Here is a 16,692-nt window from a genome sequence, read left to right on the forward strand (position 1 = left end):
TTATTTCTCCATTGTACTTTGTTCTGATCAGTTTTTAAGTTTTACTAAAATGCATGAGTTACAGCTTCTTTTAGTTTCATTGCTTGAATAATAATTACTGAATTACATATATATGACTTACATCTTACCTATATCATTTACTTATTAAATTATATAATATATGCTACATATATGTATTTAGTGTCTTTACAATTTTAAGTATTAGGGAGAGTCATGGGTGGAAAATGCCCCAAAAAACCCCATGAAAAACAAAAACCAGCTACTCCAGGTGGGTTAGCTAGAGAAGTGGCCTATTGTTAAGGATATATATTTGGGGGGGAAATAGGGTTTTTTTTGTTTTTTTTTTTTTTAAGATCATTTGGGTTTAAAGCTTTTGCTGCTTTATGTTTTAAAACAGAACCAAATATTTTGCTTAGTGTTAGACAGGTGCCATAAATTGGTATTTTTATGAATGGTACCCTGACAAAAAATGCTAATTGTGAGGAAGTTCATGCCGGGATAATCCTTTAAACATGATAGCTGGAGGACAGGTTTAGCTTAGTCTTCCTGCATCTCATTTGGGTACACTAAGGGTTTCTTTGTGGGATCTTGAAGAGGAGGGATAAAAGTTAAATCCTTGGGAAATGATCGTATGTGTCTGTACCAGCAGAATTGTGTTTTTTGAAGGCCCTGAGGGCATGTTAAACAAACACAACTTTTTAATACGTAGAACTTTTAAAGTGTCCATCACCGCGGCATCACACAGCCGCTGTGCGGTCTGTCAATTGAGAGGTCCGAGCTGTGGAAGGAGTGGGAAGGGTGTTTGAGGTGAGGAGGCAGGACAGAAGCTGAGCCTGCGGGAGAGGATGCGCTTCCCTGGGAGCCGGAGCTGGGGTTGCGGTGCACACACACTGCCCCCTGCTGGGGGCGAGCAGATCCGCAGGCCGAGCGCTGGGCTCCGAGGGGCCTCGACCGCTTGCTGCTGGCCTGCTGCTGGCCGGTGGCTCAATTGGCTTAACTAAGCAGCAGACAAACCCTTGTGCTCTTCATTGTGGCGAAAGATATTGGTGTGATTCTTTGCCATTTTAAATATGATTTTAATGAAAAATCATGGCAAGTACTTTGGATTGTTAATCAGGTTTTTATTTTGATGAAAAAGGTCTTGTCATTTTTCTTTGAGAATGGAAATTGCCTGAACCCAGGTGGGTTTTGGGGGTTTTTTTTGTTTCTTTTTTTTGGTATGTGTCAGCATTTCTAGACAGTATATCTATGACCAATATTCCTTTATACTTAAATATACCACAATATAGGTATAAATACATTATGGTATATTTCTTTCTACATATAAATTTAGGAATAAAACCTAGTCATTTAGAAGTGCTTTACAGAATTTCTAATTTATTTTATTTCCAAAGTTATTGACACTTAAGTCCATAAAATACCTAGTCCTGATTTTATTAAAAATCATCCAAATGTTTGCTAGTTTTAGGAATGCTGAAGTCATTACACCAACTTCAAGTTGAAAATCGAAGATTAGAGGAGCAGATTAAAAACTTGACTGCCAAAAAGGAACGCCTTCAATTACTGAATGCACAGCTCTCAGTGCCTTTTCCAACAATAACAAATCCTAGCCCATCCCATCAAATGCATGCATTTTCAGCACAGAATGGTAAGTATGAATTTATTGTGGTTCTAAGGAAAGTATCTTTTTTTATGATAAGTGAGTAATAACTGGTCACCAGTTGTATGAAGATGTAAAAAAGGAATGATAGGAGCATGAAGAATCCTGTTAAGTGATCAATTTGAATTTGCTCTAACTCTGTAGTACAGAATTTAATGATAAAATTTATTTAAACAATGTAATGATCTCTATTGATTTAAAGCCGTGGTATTCAATAGAGATATAGATTTTTCCATTTTAATTGGTCTTAAGAATGGCAAGATTTAATATTTAAGTGTTTTTAATGTGGGCTTCTGGATAAGCTTTTAGATAAGCCTTTAATCTTATACATAATGTAATTTAACAGGGTAAATAGGTTTCTTTTTGTCTTTTTCTGTTCTAGCTCCTACTACTGATTCCTTGAACAGCAGTAAGAGTCCTCATCTAGGAAATAGCTTTTTACCTGATAATTCTCTTCCTGTATTAAATCAGGTAATTTTGGTGTGGTTAGTTTAATTTGTGCGTTTTATTTACAAACAATAGTGTATCACGTTAAATGGTTTAAAATTATTTTAAACAGTTTGCTGTGCTGTTTATAACTTAGTTCCTGTGCTTCCTTATGTTAGGACTTAACCTCCAGTGGACAAAGCACCAGCAGCTCATCGGCTCTTTCTACTCCACCTCCTGCTGGGCAGAGTCCAGCTCAGCAGGGCTCAGGCGTTAGTGGAGTTCAGCAGGTCAATGGTGTGACAGTAGGGGCACTGGCTAGTGGAATGCAGACTGTAACATCCACCATCCCTGCCGTGCCTGGAGTGGGTGGAATAATTGGAGCTTTGCCAGGTAACCAACTGGCAATTAATGGCATTGTGGGAGCTTTAAATGGGGTTATTCAGACCCCTGTCACAATATCCCAGAACCCTGCCCCCCTCACCCATACAACTGTACCACCTAATGCAACACATCCAATGCCAGCTACACTGACTAACAGGTAAGAAACTTACTTAACTGTCTTTTGGGTTTTTTAGTGCAGCATGGTACCAGTGCTGTCCAGGCTTTAGGTTGGGATTTTTTAATGTGTTCCTTGTAGATGTATTCTAAGAAATTAAAATCCACCAAGCTTTTAAACTAAATATATTATGCCAAGAGCCATATATTTTTGAAACTTAAGTAATTCAGATTAAAAGAAAATTGTCACTTTTAGTAACAAAGCATTAAATACATTCTGTGCTGAAAATTTCAGTCGAGTTGTGGTGTCTGTTCTAAATGCTAATTTCTCTTATCCCTTGTATATTGCCTCTGTGTATCGTAAATTCTGGAGAAAAGTAATATTATAATGAAGATCACATATGAATATTGGTTTCTTAAAGTTCAGCTATGTAATTTTGTTAGCTTTATAGTCAAAGATTTTGATGTAAGATGAAGGTCAAGTATTTATCTTGAATTTGCAGGGAGTGAGACTCACTGTTTCATTGTACTAGAATTTCATTGAATGGCAAAGCCATGTTGTTATTGCACATACTTTTGAGAAAAAAGTCATTTGAAATGGATTTGCAGTGGATGCTAGTAAACTATTTCTTCTGACTCTCTTTTCATTATTGCTTAGTTTTACCGACCACTGGGACCATTTAAAATAAGTTAGGTCAAGTCAATCAGTATGTTTGGTTTCTTACTTTGTTTTAAATATGTGTTATTTAGTGTGGGTTAAATTGCCCGTGAATAATTAAAAATAAATTATTACATGTGCATGTTTAATAACATGTATAAATTTCTATTCCACAAAACAACTTAGTGCCTGCTTGGTTTACCAAAGAAAAGGAAAACAAAACACTTCCGGACGATGTGAATTCTTGTTTACCTGTGTATACGCAGTGAGAGAGAGAGAAATAATAATTTTGTACATCATTGTTTCCATGAAGTGTTATGCTTAGAAACTTAACTTATTAAACATCAAATTGAAAAATTGTCTTTTTTTAACAATAAAAAAAGCACTTTAAGGTATACAGTAGAAAGTTAAGAATTTTCATCGTTTTTCAGTGCCTCAGGACTAGGATTACTTTCTGACCAGCAAAGACAAATATTTCTTCATCAACAGCAATTCCAGCAGTTGTTAAATTCACAACAGCTCACACCAGTAAGTTCTTACTTTTGATAATATTTGGTCTTTATTAGGAGCAAGTGATCCAAGTTATAATAGGTAATCAGCGTGGGGTAGATTACCCACTTTGTGAAGTAACGTTATGGGATGCGCAGTCCAAGAACAGTTTGTCTTGCTGTTTGGTGTCATCTGTGACCCTGCACTGACCTGACGTTGATTCATGGACACACGGAGCGTGTGCTGTGGTGCTCCTGTACACACTGCTGAACCAGACCTTGTGTTGTCGTGCAGCTTTGTTCTGATAGGGGAAATGGACGACAAATAGGTACTTGCTGGTAGGGTGAGAACTGGGAAGGAAAATAAAGCAGGACCAGGGGACGGAGGACAGTATGGGGAGCTGTTTCAGGTAGGACGGGCCAGGCGCTGCGCGGGCGACTTAAGCACAGATCTGAATAAAAGTTGAAGGAGCATGACTTTTTGAGATGGGGCATGGAAGAGAAAACATGTTCAAGGTGGAGGGGCCAGCAGTTGTAAAAGACCTCAGCTGGGCTCGTGTTTATGTTTCAAAGTAGAAGGAAGGCTGCGTGACTGCAGGGAGGGAGTTCGTGCGGAGGGGAGCCACCAGCCATCTGGAAAGGCGGGGGCTGCCTGGTTTGTCTGTGGCAGGGGGTTTAGGTTTATCTCAAGGGTGATGGAAAAGCCATTGGTGATTTTTTTTTTTAAATCTTCCTTTATGGACATTTTCAAGTGTACCAGAAGAAGAGAGTATAGCATACTGATTGCCTAGTTTAATAATTATCCAGTTAAAAAATCTTACGTCATATATCTTCATTGTTTCCTTCAGGATTATTTTAAAGAATTAATCGGAGGGTTGTTGATGATGGCCATTCTGACAGGTGTGAGATAATGTCTCATTGCAATTTTGATTTGCGTTTCCCTAATATTAGTGATGTTGACCAACTTTTCATGTTTCTGTTGGCCATCTGTGTTTCCTTTTTTGGAAGACTGTTCAGTTCTTCTGCCCATATTTTAAATGGCTTGGTTGGTTGGTTGTTTGCTTTTTAATTGAAGTACAGTTGATTTTTTAAAAAAGGAATTGATTGGGTTTTGAACACAACAGTGACATGACAGTAATTCACATTTTAGAAGATTAGTTTAGCTGCTGTGTGGAAACCAGTCTGTGTATGTTGGGGGTGGGGGTGGCAGCAAAAGTCCAAGCTGGGAAGCTCCTGGAGTGGTCCAGGGAGGAGCTGCTGGTGTCTTCATGATAAACGTGGTGGGAAACTGTCTGGGGTTGTATATTTTGAAGATGGAACCAGCAAGCCTGGTTTGTGGGACTTTGCAATTGGATGTTGGCTTTTACAGAGATTTGGAAGACTAAGACAAACACCAGGTTTTAGGGAGAAAACAGTTCTGTCATGACATGTGAAAGTGAGTGTCTGTTCAGATGTTCAAGTGAGAGGTGGACTAAGCAGTTACGAGAGTCTGGAGTCCAAGGAAAGGAGGCAGTTGTAAATGGAAATTTGGGGTCATTGCTGCATATGTGATGTTTAGATTCAGAAGATTTGATGAGATCAGTAAGGAATGAGGACTAATGTCTGAGCACTGAGCCCTGCACATCCTGGAAGAGGAGAGTAATCTAGTCAAGGATCTTGGGAAAAAGTGGCTAGTGAGTTAGGAGAGCCAAGAGTAGGGGCCTGGGGTCCACGCGAGGAAAATGTTTCAAGACAGGAGGACTCAGTGGAGTGAGATGCTTTGGGTGGGACAGGTGGGAACTGCCCATTGGTGTTGGCTGTCCAGAGGTTTTTGAGAACAGGGTTTTGGTGAGAAGTGGAAAGCCTCATTGGTTCGGAGGAAAATGGGAGGAGAGGGAATGAAGATGGAGTCTGGGCCACTGGAACTGTTTTGGTGTAAAAAGCAGAAATGGGCAACCAACATTAGAAAGACATGGTTTCCGGGGTAGTTTCTGTTCATTCAGAAAAGGACAGCATGCGTGCGTGTTGACGGGGAGTTTTCTGGTGAGGAGAGAGGAAAGGTTCCGCCGGGCCGCAGAGCTCCTCACCGGGGAAAGGAGCTGGGGGCGGCTTCCCCGTGATGAGGGAGGCACGGCGGGTCTTATGGTAGTAGGAAGCTCACTTCTCATGTTTCCAGTTTTTAAATTAGAATTGTAAGTAAAGTCACCAGCTGAGGGAGATAGGGACACTGGTTAGAGCAGGGAGAAGGTGTGGAGCAGGAGTCCTGGAGAAGAGGGAGAGAGAGCCAGGACAGGAGTGGCAGTGAGCAGCTCCCGTGCCAGGGCAGCACTGCTGAGGTCCCTGCCCCTGTCAGTCGCAGCAAGACCAGCTTGACGAGGGGCGGCCTTTCCCCCAGCCTGTGCCTAGCACACCGCACAGACTGCCGCGGGACACGCTGTTTGATTAACTCAGGGTTTCCGCCTGTAATTTCTTTCTAAAATACATCCACCTACTTTCTTGCTTTAATCAAAAATACATCAAAGATGTCTGTTTTGATTCTGTATCATCATTTTTACTGTCACTGTTCTTACGGTGGTATAAAGATAGGTTGTATGTAAACAATTACATGCTTACACTGACATGTGATCTCTCACCTCTTGCTTCATCTTAGTAGGAAGTACTGAAATCCAGTTTATTTGGGGTTCTTCCTGTTAATCAAGATTTTACTCTAATAGCACATACAGATGTCTCATTTCTTGAACATGGTTGATAAAGGAATTTTTAGCATAAATTGTTGCTCAGAGACCATGAGGACTGAGTGGTTTAAATTCTTCATCCTTCCAGCCATTGTTGTGGGCTGAGGCTTGTTCACGTACAAGTATCAGACTTTATATCACCAGGAACTGTATTAGGACACACACTTACCTCTCCCATCTCAGGAAAAACTCTCACTCTGCCCTCCTCTCCCACTGGCTGCTGCCTGGTGGTTCTGCCTGGCGTTTAGTCCTGTCAGTTTCCATCTTCATCTTACCTGACCTGATAACGGCATTTGACAGAACCTGGTAACGGCTCCTCCATGAAATGCTTCTCTCCCTTTGCTCCCAGGATACCACATTATCTTGGTTTTTAGCTCCCTTTCCTGGGTCCTCTTCTCCTCAGCGCCACTTACTTCAGAGTCCTAGAATTCAGGATCTCCTCCAGCCGCGTAGCTTTAGGTGCCATCTAAGTGCAGACACTGACGTCTCAGCCCAGGCCTGTCTGAAATTTTGAACTCCTGTGTCCACTGCTGTCTTGGTGCTGCCCCTTGGCTGTCATAATGGACAGTTCAGGCTTAACATGTCCTACCTGAACTGCTGATCCTCCACACGCCTTCCCTCTCCGTTGATACAGCTCCTCTCCTGACACCTCACATTGACTCCATCAAGAAATCCTGTCAGGTTGTGTTGCTCCTCTGCTCAAAACTGCCTCTGCCTTCCCATGTTACTTTGAGTGAAACTGGAGTTCTTGGCCGACGCTGCAGGCCTCCATCCTGCCCTCGCTGCTCACTGCACTCCAGCCCCCATCTCCTTCCTGGTCTTCTGTCGCACTTGGTGCCCCAGCAATGGGTAGGGTTCCCCTCTGCCTGGAACCCCGAGTCTCCTCGAGGCTGCATCCAAGTGAGAGCCCCTGACCACCCCACCTCTGCCAGACCCTCTCATACCCCGGGTTGCCCTGACCCCTGGCAGTGATCACGTCCTCATGTTTCTTCCCTGCAGGATAGGCTGCCTAAGGGCAGGGATTCCCCCTCCCCACAACTCCATGTGTCTCGGGCACTAAATATATATCTCAGCACATAGTAAGTGCTCAGGAATGCTTGCTGGGAAGAACAGTCTCATAATCACAGGAGGAGAGCACTCTTTCTGTTGGCGTGAATGAGAATTGTGGAAGTTACTTTAAGTTCCCAGAATTATGGGAAGGATTTCCCCGCACAGAGCATTCTAAAGCCAAACACAGGTCTCCTTGATGGTCAGGGGAAGCCTCACTTGAACAGGGGTCTCCTACGTTTGTTTGCCTGATTTGGTAGATGAGGACACTCACTGGTGATACTGAGATCTTGTAGTGAAGGGTCATTACCTAGTGCGGCCTGTTATCCAGATGAGATACTTACTGTCTTAGGGGTGTGACTTCGACTTCATGTAAGTACCTGATGTCAGAGTAAGGAGAAGGGCGGAGGCAGGCTGTGCGGACTGCTGGGTCTGTGGCTGGGAACTCACCCTCTCCCACGTGTCTGACCTCAGGAGCAGCACCAGGCCCTTCTGTATCAGCTGGTGCAGCAGCATCACCACCAGCAGCACCACCAGCCTGATCTACAGCAGCTGCAGCTCCCGGCACCCACGCAGATTCCCATAAACAACCTGCTCGCAGGCACTCAGGCCCCCCCTCTTCACCCAGCCACCACCAACCCGTTCCTCACCATCCACGGCGACAGTACCAGTCAGAAGGTGACAGTAAGTATCTGTGCTTTATTGTAGCTAGTGGAATCATCAGATGAATTTTATTGATAATCAGAGATGATTGTCTCCCTAGGCACTCTTTTTTTAAAAAATATATTATCCCCTGATAATTTCTTCTTAAAACCAGTTGTTTCAGCAGCTGGATATTGTAAACACAAAGGATTTAAGCCAATTTATATATCCCCTAAGTATATCAGTTTGAGTTTGCACATAAGATTGGGAGACTGTTTTATAATTCAGCAGTTTTCAAAATGAAAATATGTTTTAGTTATAGTAAGTGGTATGGGACCGTCCAATCAAAAGATAATAGTGGTGTTTTGAGAATCTTTGTCTAAGTGATTTGTTTAATTATAGAAATAGTCTAGATAATTTAGGAATATTTCTATTACTTTGCTCAGAAGTACTCTCTAAAACTGAATTATATTTATAGTAAAATTAATATGTAAAGCTTAGGACAATACAGTTAGTCTGTCAGAAAGTAAATCATAGTCACATTTGTAATGAAATTTAAGTTTTTTATTGATGTTGTGTGCTAGCTTCTTACTCTCTCAGTGTACAAGTTAAGATAAATAAGGATGGGTGCAGGAGCGGTGTACTGTACCTTATAGTCACACACATTTTAAGGCTGTTTCTTTCTATTAATTCTCCCCTTCAATTAGGTCTACTTTACTGGAGTATAAATGTTTCCCTTAAATTCCAGTTCAGGGCAGAACCCTGTTAGAGGAAGGATATTGGGATGTAGAATGGAGACTGGACATCAGGAAAAGGAAGAAGGGAGAGAATGAGGTGGGAGACTTGGCAAATAATGGTGTTAAAAGTCACAATGTTTGCTCTTTCCCGTTACTTTGAAAGCTTGCTGTTTACTGTGCTTTTAGTCTTCAGAAACTTTAATTTGTTTTTAGTAACAAGAATTGGTTCAACGTATAGTATTACTGGTTTTCATTACCTCTTCAGTGCTTTGTGTTTGACCTGTTGTTCCCCTGACTCCCTGACTGGGAATCACCACAAACCTAGTTGTGCTGACACGGGAAATCTCAGTGATTTTGCATTAATTTAGAATTTTTTTAACTGTTTTTTTCCTCATAAGTTTTTTCTTGTATTAAAGAGTGAATGAATTACAAGCTTATAAGCTAACTTTTCCTGAGTTGTACAATATGAAATGTAATTTTTAGTGGAAAACCACAATAGTAAACACTATAAAATAAACAATATTAATTACCTAATGGAAAAAAGCAAGGCTGGGAAATAATACTTATGAGTACCCCACAATGTGCAGGGCATCTTTGTTAGATATAACAATATATGTGGTTCCAATCTTTAAAATAATAATAGGCTTGAACCCCCCTTTTTTTTTTAAAGTAGATTAGTAAAAGGATACTTAATAAAGAGGTTAACGTTCAAAGGACAAATGGCACATGTGGGATCAGAACCCATGACTTTCTTAGTTCATTTTCCACACTACTGTGTCCCTACTTCTGTGGAAAAGTTAACTTGGGGGGGTGATTTTTATATTCATTCCTTATGAGATTTCCCTCAGAGGGGCACATCTGTCTTTGTATACGGCTGAACTGAGTGCAACTGAATGTTTGCCAGTAAATTCATGTCTTTATATTGTGCTGAGAAGTAGCCATGCCAGCTTGTAGGAAAAAAAGGAATAACTATATATACCACCTTTTATCTCAGTTACAATTTCAGTTAAGAGGATATTGCCTCAAGTGTGGGCCAAAAATTGATTTCACTAATGCATCTGATTTTGCTTGCTTTAACTGCAGAGACTTAGTGATAAAACTGGGCCTGTTGCTCAAGAGAAAAGCTGACGCTTGAGAAGCGAGTAGAAATCGCCGGTCCTGCTGCTCTGCCGCCCCCCCCCCCCCCCCCCCCGGCTGCACCTGCAGCCTCTGTGCACCTGTGAAGAGATGCAGCACGAAACCCACTGCACGACAAAGGGTTAACTGCCACACGCGCAGTCTTGTAAGGCTTTGGTTGATTTTCTTGCTTTGTTGCACTGAAACGGAATTCTCATATCTCCCACCCCACCCAGATTTTTTGAACTTTGAAAAAAGAATTAATAACTAACTTTTGTCAGTGAAATAATTTACATGCAATGAGTTTATCAACCTAAGAGAAATTTAATATAGTTGGTACACAACTAATTTTGTTACAAATTGGAGAGATGAATAGCAAAACTAAAGACTTATTCCGTTTATAATCTATTTGATTTTATTGTATGAGTTGGAATATGAAATATGGTCTTTTGGGTTTTAGAATGCTTGCTCTGTGAGTCCAATCTTAAAAAGAAATTTCAAGGAACTGTCTTAATTTCTTCTACTGGAATTTTATTGGTTAAATATTACAAATAAATAGGTCATCCACTGGGACTTGGCAATCTTTATTATAAAAATTTCCCTTCTAATAGGATTTGGCCAATTTTGGTAATCAAGTTAGGATGGTAAATGTCTGCTTCTGCTAAAGATAATTTTCTTTCACTAAATGCCTTTTCTTTGGTTTTAAGGCCTACTCGTATTTTAAGGAAACCTTGAGTTAAGCCAGTTCTAAGGCTGCTGGGGGAACCAGATCAATTCAAAGTGAAAGAGGGGCCACTCTGGAAACTGCTGGTAGGGTTTGGCCTGCATCAAGTGCCTGTTAGCACCTGCCTTGTGCTGAAAGGGCTCCGGACAGCTGAGCCTGCGTGCGTTAGTCCTTGCGAGTAGCGGGAGTAGTCAGTGTCGCACCAGCAGCCTTCCCCGTGGTTCTGCCTTTATTAAAAACTTACTATGCCACTGTAGGTAGCTCAGGCAAAACTATTACCTGGGTGTTTATCCACTAATGAGTCACAAGGAAAATGAATGGATTTGGTAAGAATTCTTTTTTGTTCTTAATTTAGACAACTTCCCATTATTGACAATGATTTCAAACAAATAAAACAAGACAAAAACCCACCACTACAGTTCCTGAAACAGGTGAAATCTGTATTACAGCCCTTCCACGTTGGGTAGCCCCACTCCTGGTGCGACAGTATGAGAGAGTATAAATTAAACAACTGGAGATGTAATCACTGAGCTGTTCTTAAATGTGTGAATTATTAGTGGAAAAGACCCAGCTGTAATTAGACCTCCACTGTGTACTTAGCTGGAAGAACATGTTAATTCTGCAATATGTCTCTTGGTTAAACATTGCACAGTTCTTACCTCATTTCTGTAAATAAGGTTTTGTGAATCTGTTTTGTATTGTGAAAAATTCATAAGATAACATTGATATTTTGATTTGTAATATTTCTAATTGGTAGATTTAATTGAAAAGTAAATTAATTTATTTTTGTATGTTCAGGGGAATTTTAAAGAAAGTCAAATCTTTTGTAGATAATTAAAAAAAATCGGTGTGGTTTATTTTACTTATTTAACCCACTGGTTGTTATTCTGTAACAATTTGTATAAATGGTAAATTTCGAATGTGTTGTTATTTTACTTAGATGTAAAATTCCACATGTATTAAAGAAAATGTACAGTTTTTGTTAATAAAATTTAATAATGTTTATAACTCAGTGCCTTTTTTTCCAGTTTTATTAAGGTAGAATTGACATACAGCACTGTATAAGTTTAAGATGTACAGCATAATATATTTGACTTACATATATTGTGAAGTGATTACCACAGTAAGTTTAGTTAACGTCTGTCATCTCAGATACCAAAAATTCTGAGAGCAACAAAAAAAGTTTTTTCCTTGTGATGAGAACTCTTAGGATTTACAAGTTTCCTGTATATCGTGCAGCAGAGTTAACAGTAGTCATTATGGTGTACCTTACAGCGCTGGTGCTTATTTATCTTCTAACTGGAGATATGTGCCTGTTGGCCACCTTTGTCCAGTTCCCCTTCCCCCACCTCTTTTCTATGAGTTAGATTTCTTTTCTTTCTTTTTCTTTTTTAAAGATTCCACATATGAGATTGTACAGTATTTGTCTTTCTCTCGCTGACTGACTTCATTTAGAATAATGCTGCCAGGGTCCATCCATGTTGCCACAAATAGGGTTTCCCTCTTTTTTAATGACTGAATAATATTCTGTCATACATTACATGTGTACACACACACAGACCCCACAACTTCTTCATTAGTGGACATTTAAGTTGTTTCCATGTTTTGGCTGTTGTGAGTGATGCTGCTATGAACATGGAGGTATAGATATCTCTTTGATGTGGTGTTTTTGTTTCCTTTGGATATGTTCCCAGAAGTGGGATTGCTGGATCAGATGGTAGATTGATAATAGCCATTATAACAGGCATGAGGTAAGTACCTCATTGTCTTTTTTTTGTTTTTAATTTTAGACTATTTTAAATGGAGGTACTGAAGATTAAACCTGGGACCTCGTGCATGCTAAGCATGCACTCTACCACGGAACTATCCCCACCTCCCCGACCCCCACACCGGTCTCCATTGTCATTTTGATTTGCATTTCCCTGTTGACTGACTTTTCAAGTGACTTTTGGCCATTTGTATGTCTTCTTTGGAAAAATGTCTCTTGAGGTCCTTTGCCCATTTTTTAATAGGATTATTTGTTTTTTTCTATTGAGTTGTATCAGCTCTTTCTGTATTTTGAAAGATATCAGATACATGGTTTGCAAATACTTTTTCCCATTCTATAGCTTGTCTTCTTCATTTTGTTTTATCTTATTGACGGATTGACCCTTTATCATTATATAATGACCTTCTTTGTCTCTTGATCATTTTTAGTTTAAAATCAATTTTGTTTGATACATAAGTATAGCTACCTCTCCCTACTTTTTGATTACTATTGTTTGAAATATCTTTTTTCCATCACTTCAGTCTCAGTTAACTGTCTTTAATGGCTAAAGGCAAGTCTCTTGTAGGCAGCATATTGTTGGGTCTTACTTTTTTTTCATCCATTCAGCCATTCTTTTTATTTTGATTGGAGAATTTAATCTCTTTATGTTTAAAGCAACTACTGATAGGGGCTTGCTTTTGCCATTTGGTTGTTTTCTGGCTGCTTTGTAGATCCATGGTTCCTTTTATTTAGTTTTTCTTTTCAGTTTTATTAGGTAGAATTATTACAGTTTGACTACACATATACATTATATTGCATGTAAATACACATACAATATACTGCACATTTTTTTAGTTCACATATATGTACTGATCATTGTTTCTAAGAAAAGATTAGAGCTTTAGCTTTTTAAACTTACATAGTTATCAAAGGAATAAAGCCAACCACAAAATAAGAGTCAGTTGTTCCTTGTTTCTTATCCTGCTGCATTTTTCTGTGTTTTGATGTCTTTGGGTATCACTGCGCTTTGACTTCTCTATCATGTTCTTTTGTGTAATTACTACAGTTTTTTCCATGTGGGTTACATGAGTTTTACATGAAGTATCTTAAAATTTTAATGCCCTGCTTTAAACTGGTAACAACTTAACTTCGACAGCTTTCCTAAACTTGACACTTACGTCTCTTCTTCCTCCTCTGACATTTTAATTATTGATGCTACAGTTTACATGTTTTTCATATTGTGTGTCCAATAATAGGTTTTTATAGTTACGATTTTTACTTTTTTAACTTAGACTTGTATTACCATAGTACAGAAATTAATTTTGAATTTATATTTACCGTTACCAGTGAGTTTTATGCTACCTTCTTATGGTTTTATGATGTTAGCTTCCTTTTACTTACACTCAACTCCCTTTCTCATTTCATGTAAGGCAGGTTTCCTGGTCACGAGCTCCCTCAAGCTTATGTTTGTTTAGGGAAATCTTTCTCCCCCCTTCATTTCTGAAGGACAGTTTTACCTGATATAGACTTCTTGGTTGACAGTTTTTTTCTCTCAGTATTTCAAATGTATCATCCCATTCTCTCCTGGCCTGAAGTTTGCTTTGAGCAATCTTCTGACAGTCTTATGGGGGTTCCCGTGTATGTAACTTCTCTCTTTTCTCTTGCTGCTTTCAAAATTCTTTGTCTTTGACTTTTTAAAAAAATTACTGTTTTTATTTCTTCTTTTTCTTTTTTTGGAGGGGGAGGTGATTTCACGGGTTTATTTTCTATTATTATTTTTTAATGGAGGTACTGAGGATTGAATCCAGGACCTTGTGCATGCTAGGCATGCACTCTGCCGTTGAGCTATCCTCTCCCCTCTTAGAACCTTGTAACCCTATTCAGTTCAGCCTGTTTGGGGTCCCTTGGGCATCATGGATCTGGATGTCCATTTCTCTCCCGAAGTTTGGGAAGCTCTCAGTCATTATTGCTTTGAATGTTCTTTCTGGCCCTTTCTCTCTCCTGAAATTCCCATAGTGTGGATATTAGTTCTTTTTGATTGTGTCCCATAGGTCCTATAGGCTTTCTTCACTCTTTTTCATTCTTTTTCTCTTTTTGCTGCAGTGACTGGGTAATTTCAAATATCCTGTCTTCTAGGCCATTGATTCTTTCTCCTGCATGTTCGAGTCTGATTTTTAAAACTCCATTGAATCCTTCAGTTCAGTCACTGTATTTTTCAACTCTAGGATTTGGTTTCTTGGTTCTAAGGGTTTCTGTTTCTTTGTTGAACTTCTCACTTTTTTTCTGCATTGTTTTCCTAGTTTTCATTCAGTTGTCTGTGCGTTCTTGTAGGTCACTAAACTTCCTCAAGCGGATTGTTCTGAACTCCGTCACAGTTCATAGATCTGCGTTTCTCTGGTGTCAAGTTACTGGAGCTTTGTCTACTTTGGCAGTCTCATGTTTACCTGAATTTTTGTAATCCTTGATTCCTTACGTTGGTATCTGAGCATTTGAGTAAGTGGGCTCCTCTTCCAGATTTGAGAGGCCCGTTTGGCCAGAGTTTTTCCCTAGCCAGTCTCTTGACTCTCTGGGTGTGTCTGCTGGTAACGTTCTTGGGCGGGTGGGACCTGCTCTCAGGGTCTGTTTTGGGGCAAGGCCACTTCCTGAGCCCTGAAGTGGGGGGCAGGGGTGGTGGTGCTCTCAGAGCTGTTGGCTAAGACTGCTGGCTTGGTTCTCTGCCCCAGTGAGGCTGCAGGATGGGCTTTGCTGCTGCCCGGGCTCTCTGGTCGGGCTTACTGGACCGTCGGGACTGGGTGCTACACTCGGGAGTGAGCAGGGCTCTGAGTTAGCTTCCTTCCCTGGCCGGGCAGCAGGAAGGGACCCAGGGCTTGTACCGCTCATTGTCTGGGGGCCCTGATTAGGCCAGACTGTGCGCTGAATTCCCCGTGGACAGGGCCGTGGGTGTTGCTCTGCAGGCAGGGAACCACAGGCTGTGCTCTGTCTCAGTGCCACTGTCGGTAGGCAGGTGGGCCTCGGCTTCCCGTGCGCTCTGGCCCAGCTCCCTGGGCGCGAGGGCCAGAGGGCCGGCAGCTGGGCTCCGCGGCGGGCGGGGCCGCAGGTGAGCTTCGCAGCCCAGGTGGAGTGGAGAACGGGTTCCCAGGCCAGGAAGGCCCGGCTCAGGCTCTCGGCCCGCCGGGCCCCGGGGGAAGCACTCAGCGGTGGGCGGGGCTCTGAACGAGCTCCCGGCGGGCATTGCGAGGGCGGGCTCGGGGCCCACAGACGCCGCGTTTCCAGTCTGAACGACGGAAGCCCTGGGGAGCAGAGCCGCCGGCTGGGACCGCTGCCTGGGCGCTGCAAGTAGGAGCTGGTCTTGGTTGTTAGAAGCCCTCCGCCTCCCCCATCACGGTCAGATTCCCCTGCCGCCCTGTGGGGTGGGACTGGAGGAGGGGTTCCCGTGAAGCAACCCACGGAGCTGGGTGAGGGCTGAATGTCCCCCCTGGGACCCTGGGCTCTTTCCCACCGGGGGAACCGCAGGCTTAGGGGAGCCCTCCTGGGTGGTGCTCCCTGGCCGGTGGAGGGTAGAGGGGTTGGGGAGGCGGGCGTGGGGGGCCGTGCGGTCAGCTTGCAGCGGCTCCTGTTACCCTGCTGATAAGGCCTGTCTTGGTCTGTGTGGTGCAGGGGTGCTTCAGCCTCACCCCCGTAGTCTAGGGTTTTCTCAGGGGTGTCTTGTCCATGAGAAGTTGCTAGTTGTTCTTGTGAGGAGCGTGAAGTCAGGAAGGGCCTATGTCACCAGCTTGGTGATACTGCTCTCTGTGCCCTTGTTTGGAGAAGATGAAGAGTGAAGTTCCTTGATGCTTCTGGTCCGTTTGTTCCAGGAGCCTCTTGGTGCTTTGTGCTTTGGCATCAGAGGGATTCCATCCTGGAGTTAAACTTGCTCAGGGGTCGAGTCTGCACACGTGGGGAGCAAACCAACCTCCTGTCCAACTCTCCGATAATCACTGAGTGAGGGAAAGCAAGCTGCCGCAGTGCAAAGAGGAAAACCATCATGGCGGAGAGAAAAGGAAAATAAATTCCACGTGGGGATTACAGCACGTTAATAAAGCAGTATTCATAGTCGGCAAAGATTAAATTCTTGTTTATACAGTGAGCTTTAACAAGCAGCATTTAAGTAAATGAGAAACCCCCATCTATCTGTGGTTCCTGGGTCTCCGTGTGCATGATCACCTGTGGGGCTTTGCAGACGTTCAGCCTTTACC

General features: G+C 41.8%; 1 protein-coding gene across 15 annotated transcripts in view; it reads left to right on the forward strand.

Annotated features, from left to right (window-relative positions):
• MLLT10 (MLLT10 histone lysine methyltransferase DOT1L cofactor) overlaps positions 1-11,718 on the forward strand; it is a 161,266-nt gene extending 149,548 nt beyond the window's left edge. For 14 of the 15 annotated variants that reach the window (XM_064479374.1, XM_064479376.1, XM_031444711.2 and 11 more), the window contains 6 exons: positions 1,463-1,648; positions 2,043-2,131; positions 2,266-2,627; positions 3,674-3,770; positions 7,966-8,175; positions 9,954-11,718. In XM_064479374.1, coding sequence (XP_064335444.1) covers positions 1,463-1,648; positions 2,043-2,131; positions 2,266-2,627; positions 3,674-3,770; positions 7,966-8,175; positions 9,954-9,998 — 989 coding nt within the window. In that variant the 3' untranslated portion in view covers positions 9,999-11,718. Of the gene's footprint in view, positions 1-1,462; positions 1,649-2,042; positions 2,132-2,265; positions 2,628-3,673; positions 3,771-7,965; positions 8,176-8,840; positions 8,968-9,953 lie in introns of all 15 variants that reach the window. The other variant, XR_010377934.1, reaches the window with a different exon arrangement.
• The last annotated feature ends 4,974 nt before the right edge of the window (positions 11,719-16,692 follow it).

This window comes from Camelus dromedarius, chromosome 26 (genome assembly GCF_036321535.1).
Source record: "Camelus dromedarius isolate mCamDro1 chromosome 26, mCamDro1.pat, whole genome shotgun sequence".
In the NCBI taxonomy this organism is placed as follows: domain Eukaryota; kingdom Metazoa; phylum Chordata; class Mammalia; order Artiodactyla; family Camelidae; genus Camelus; species Camelus dromedarius.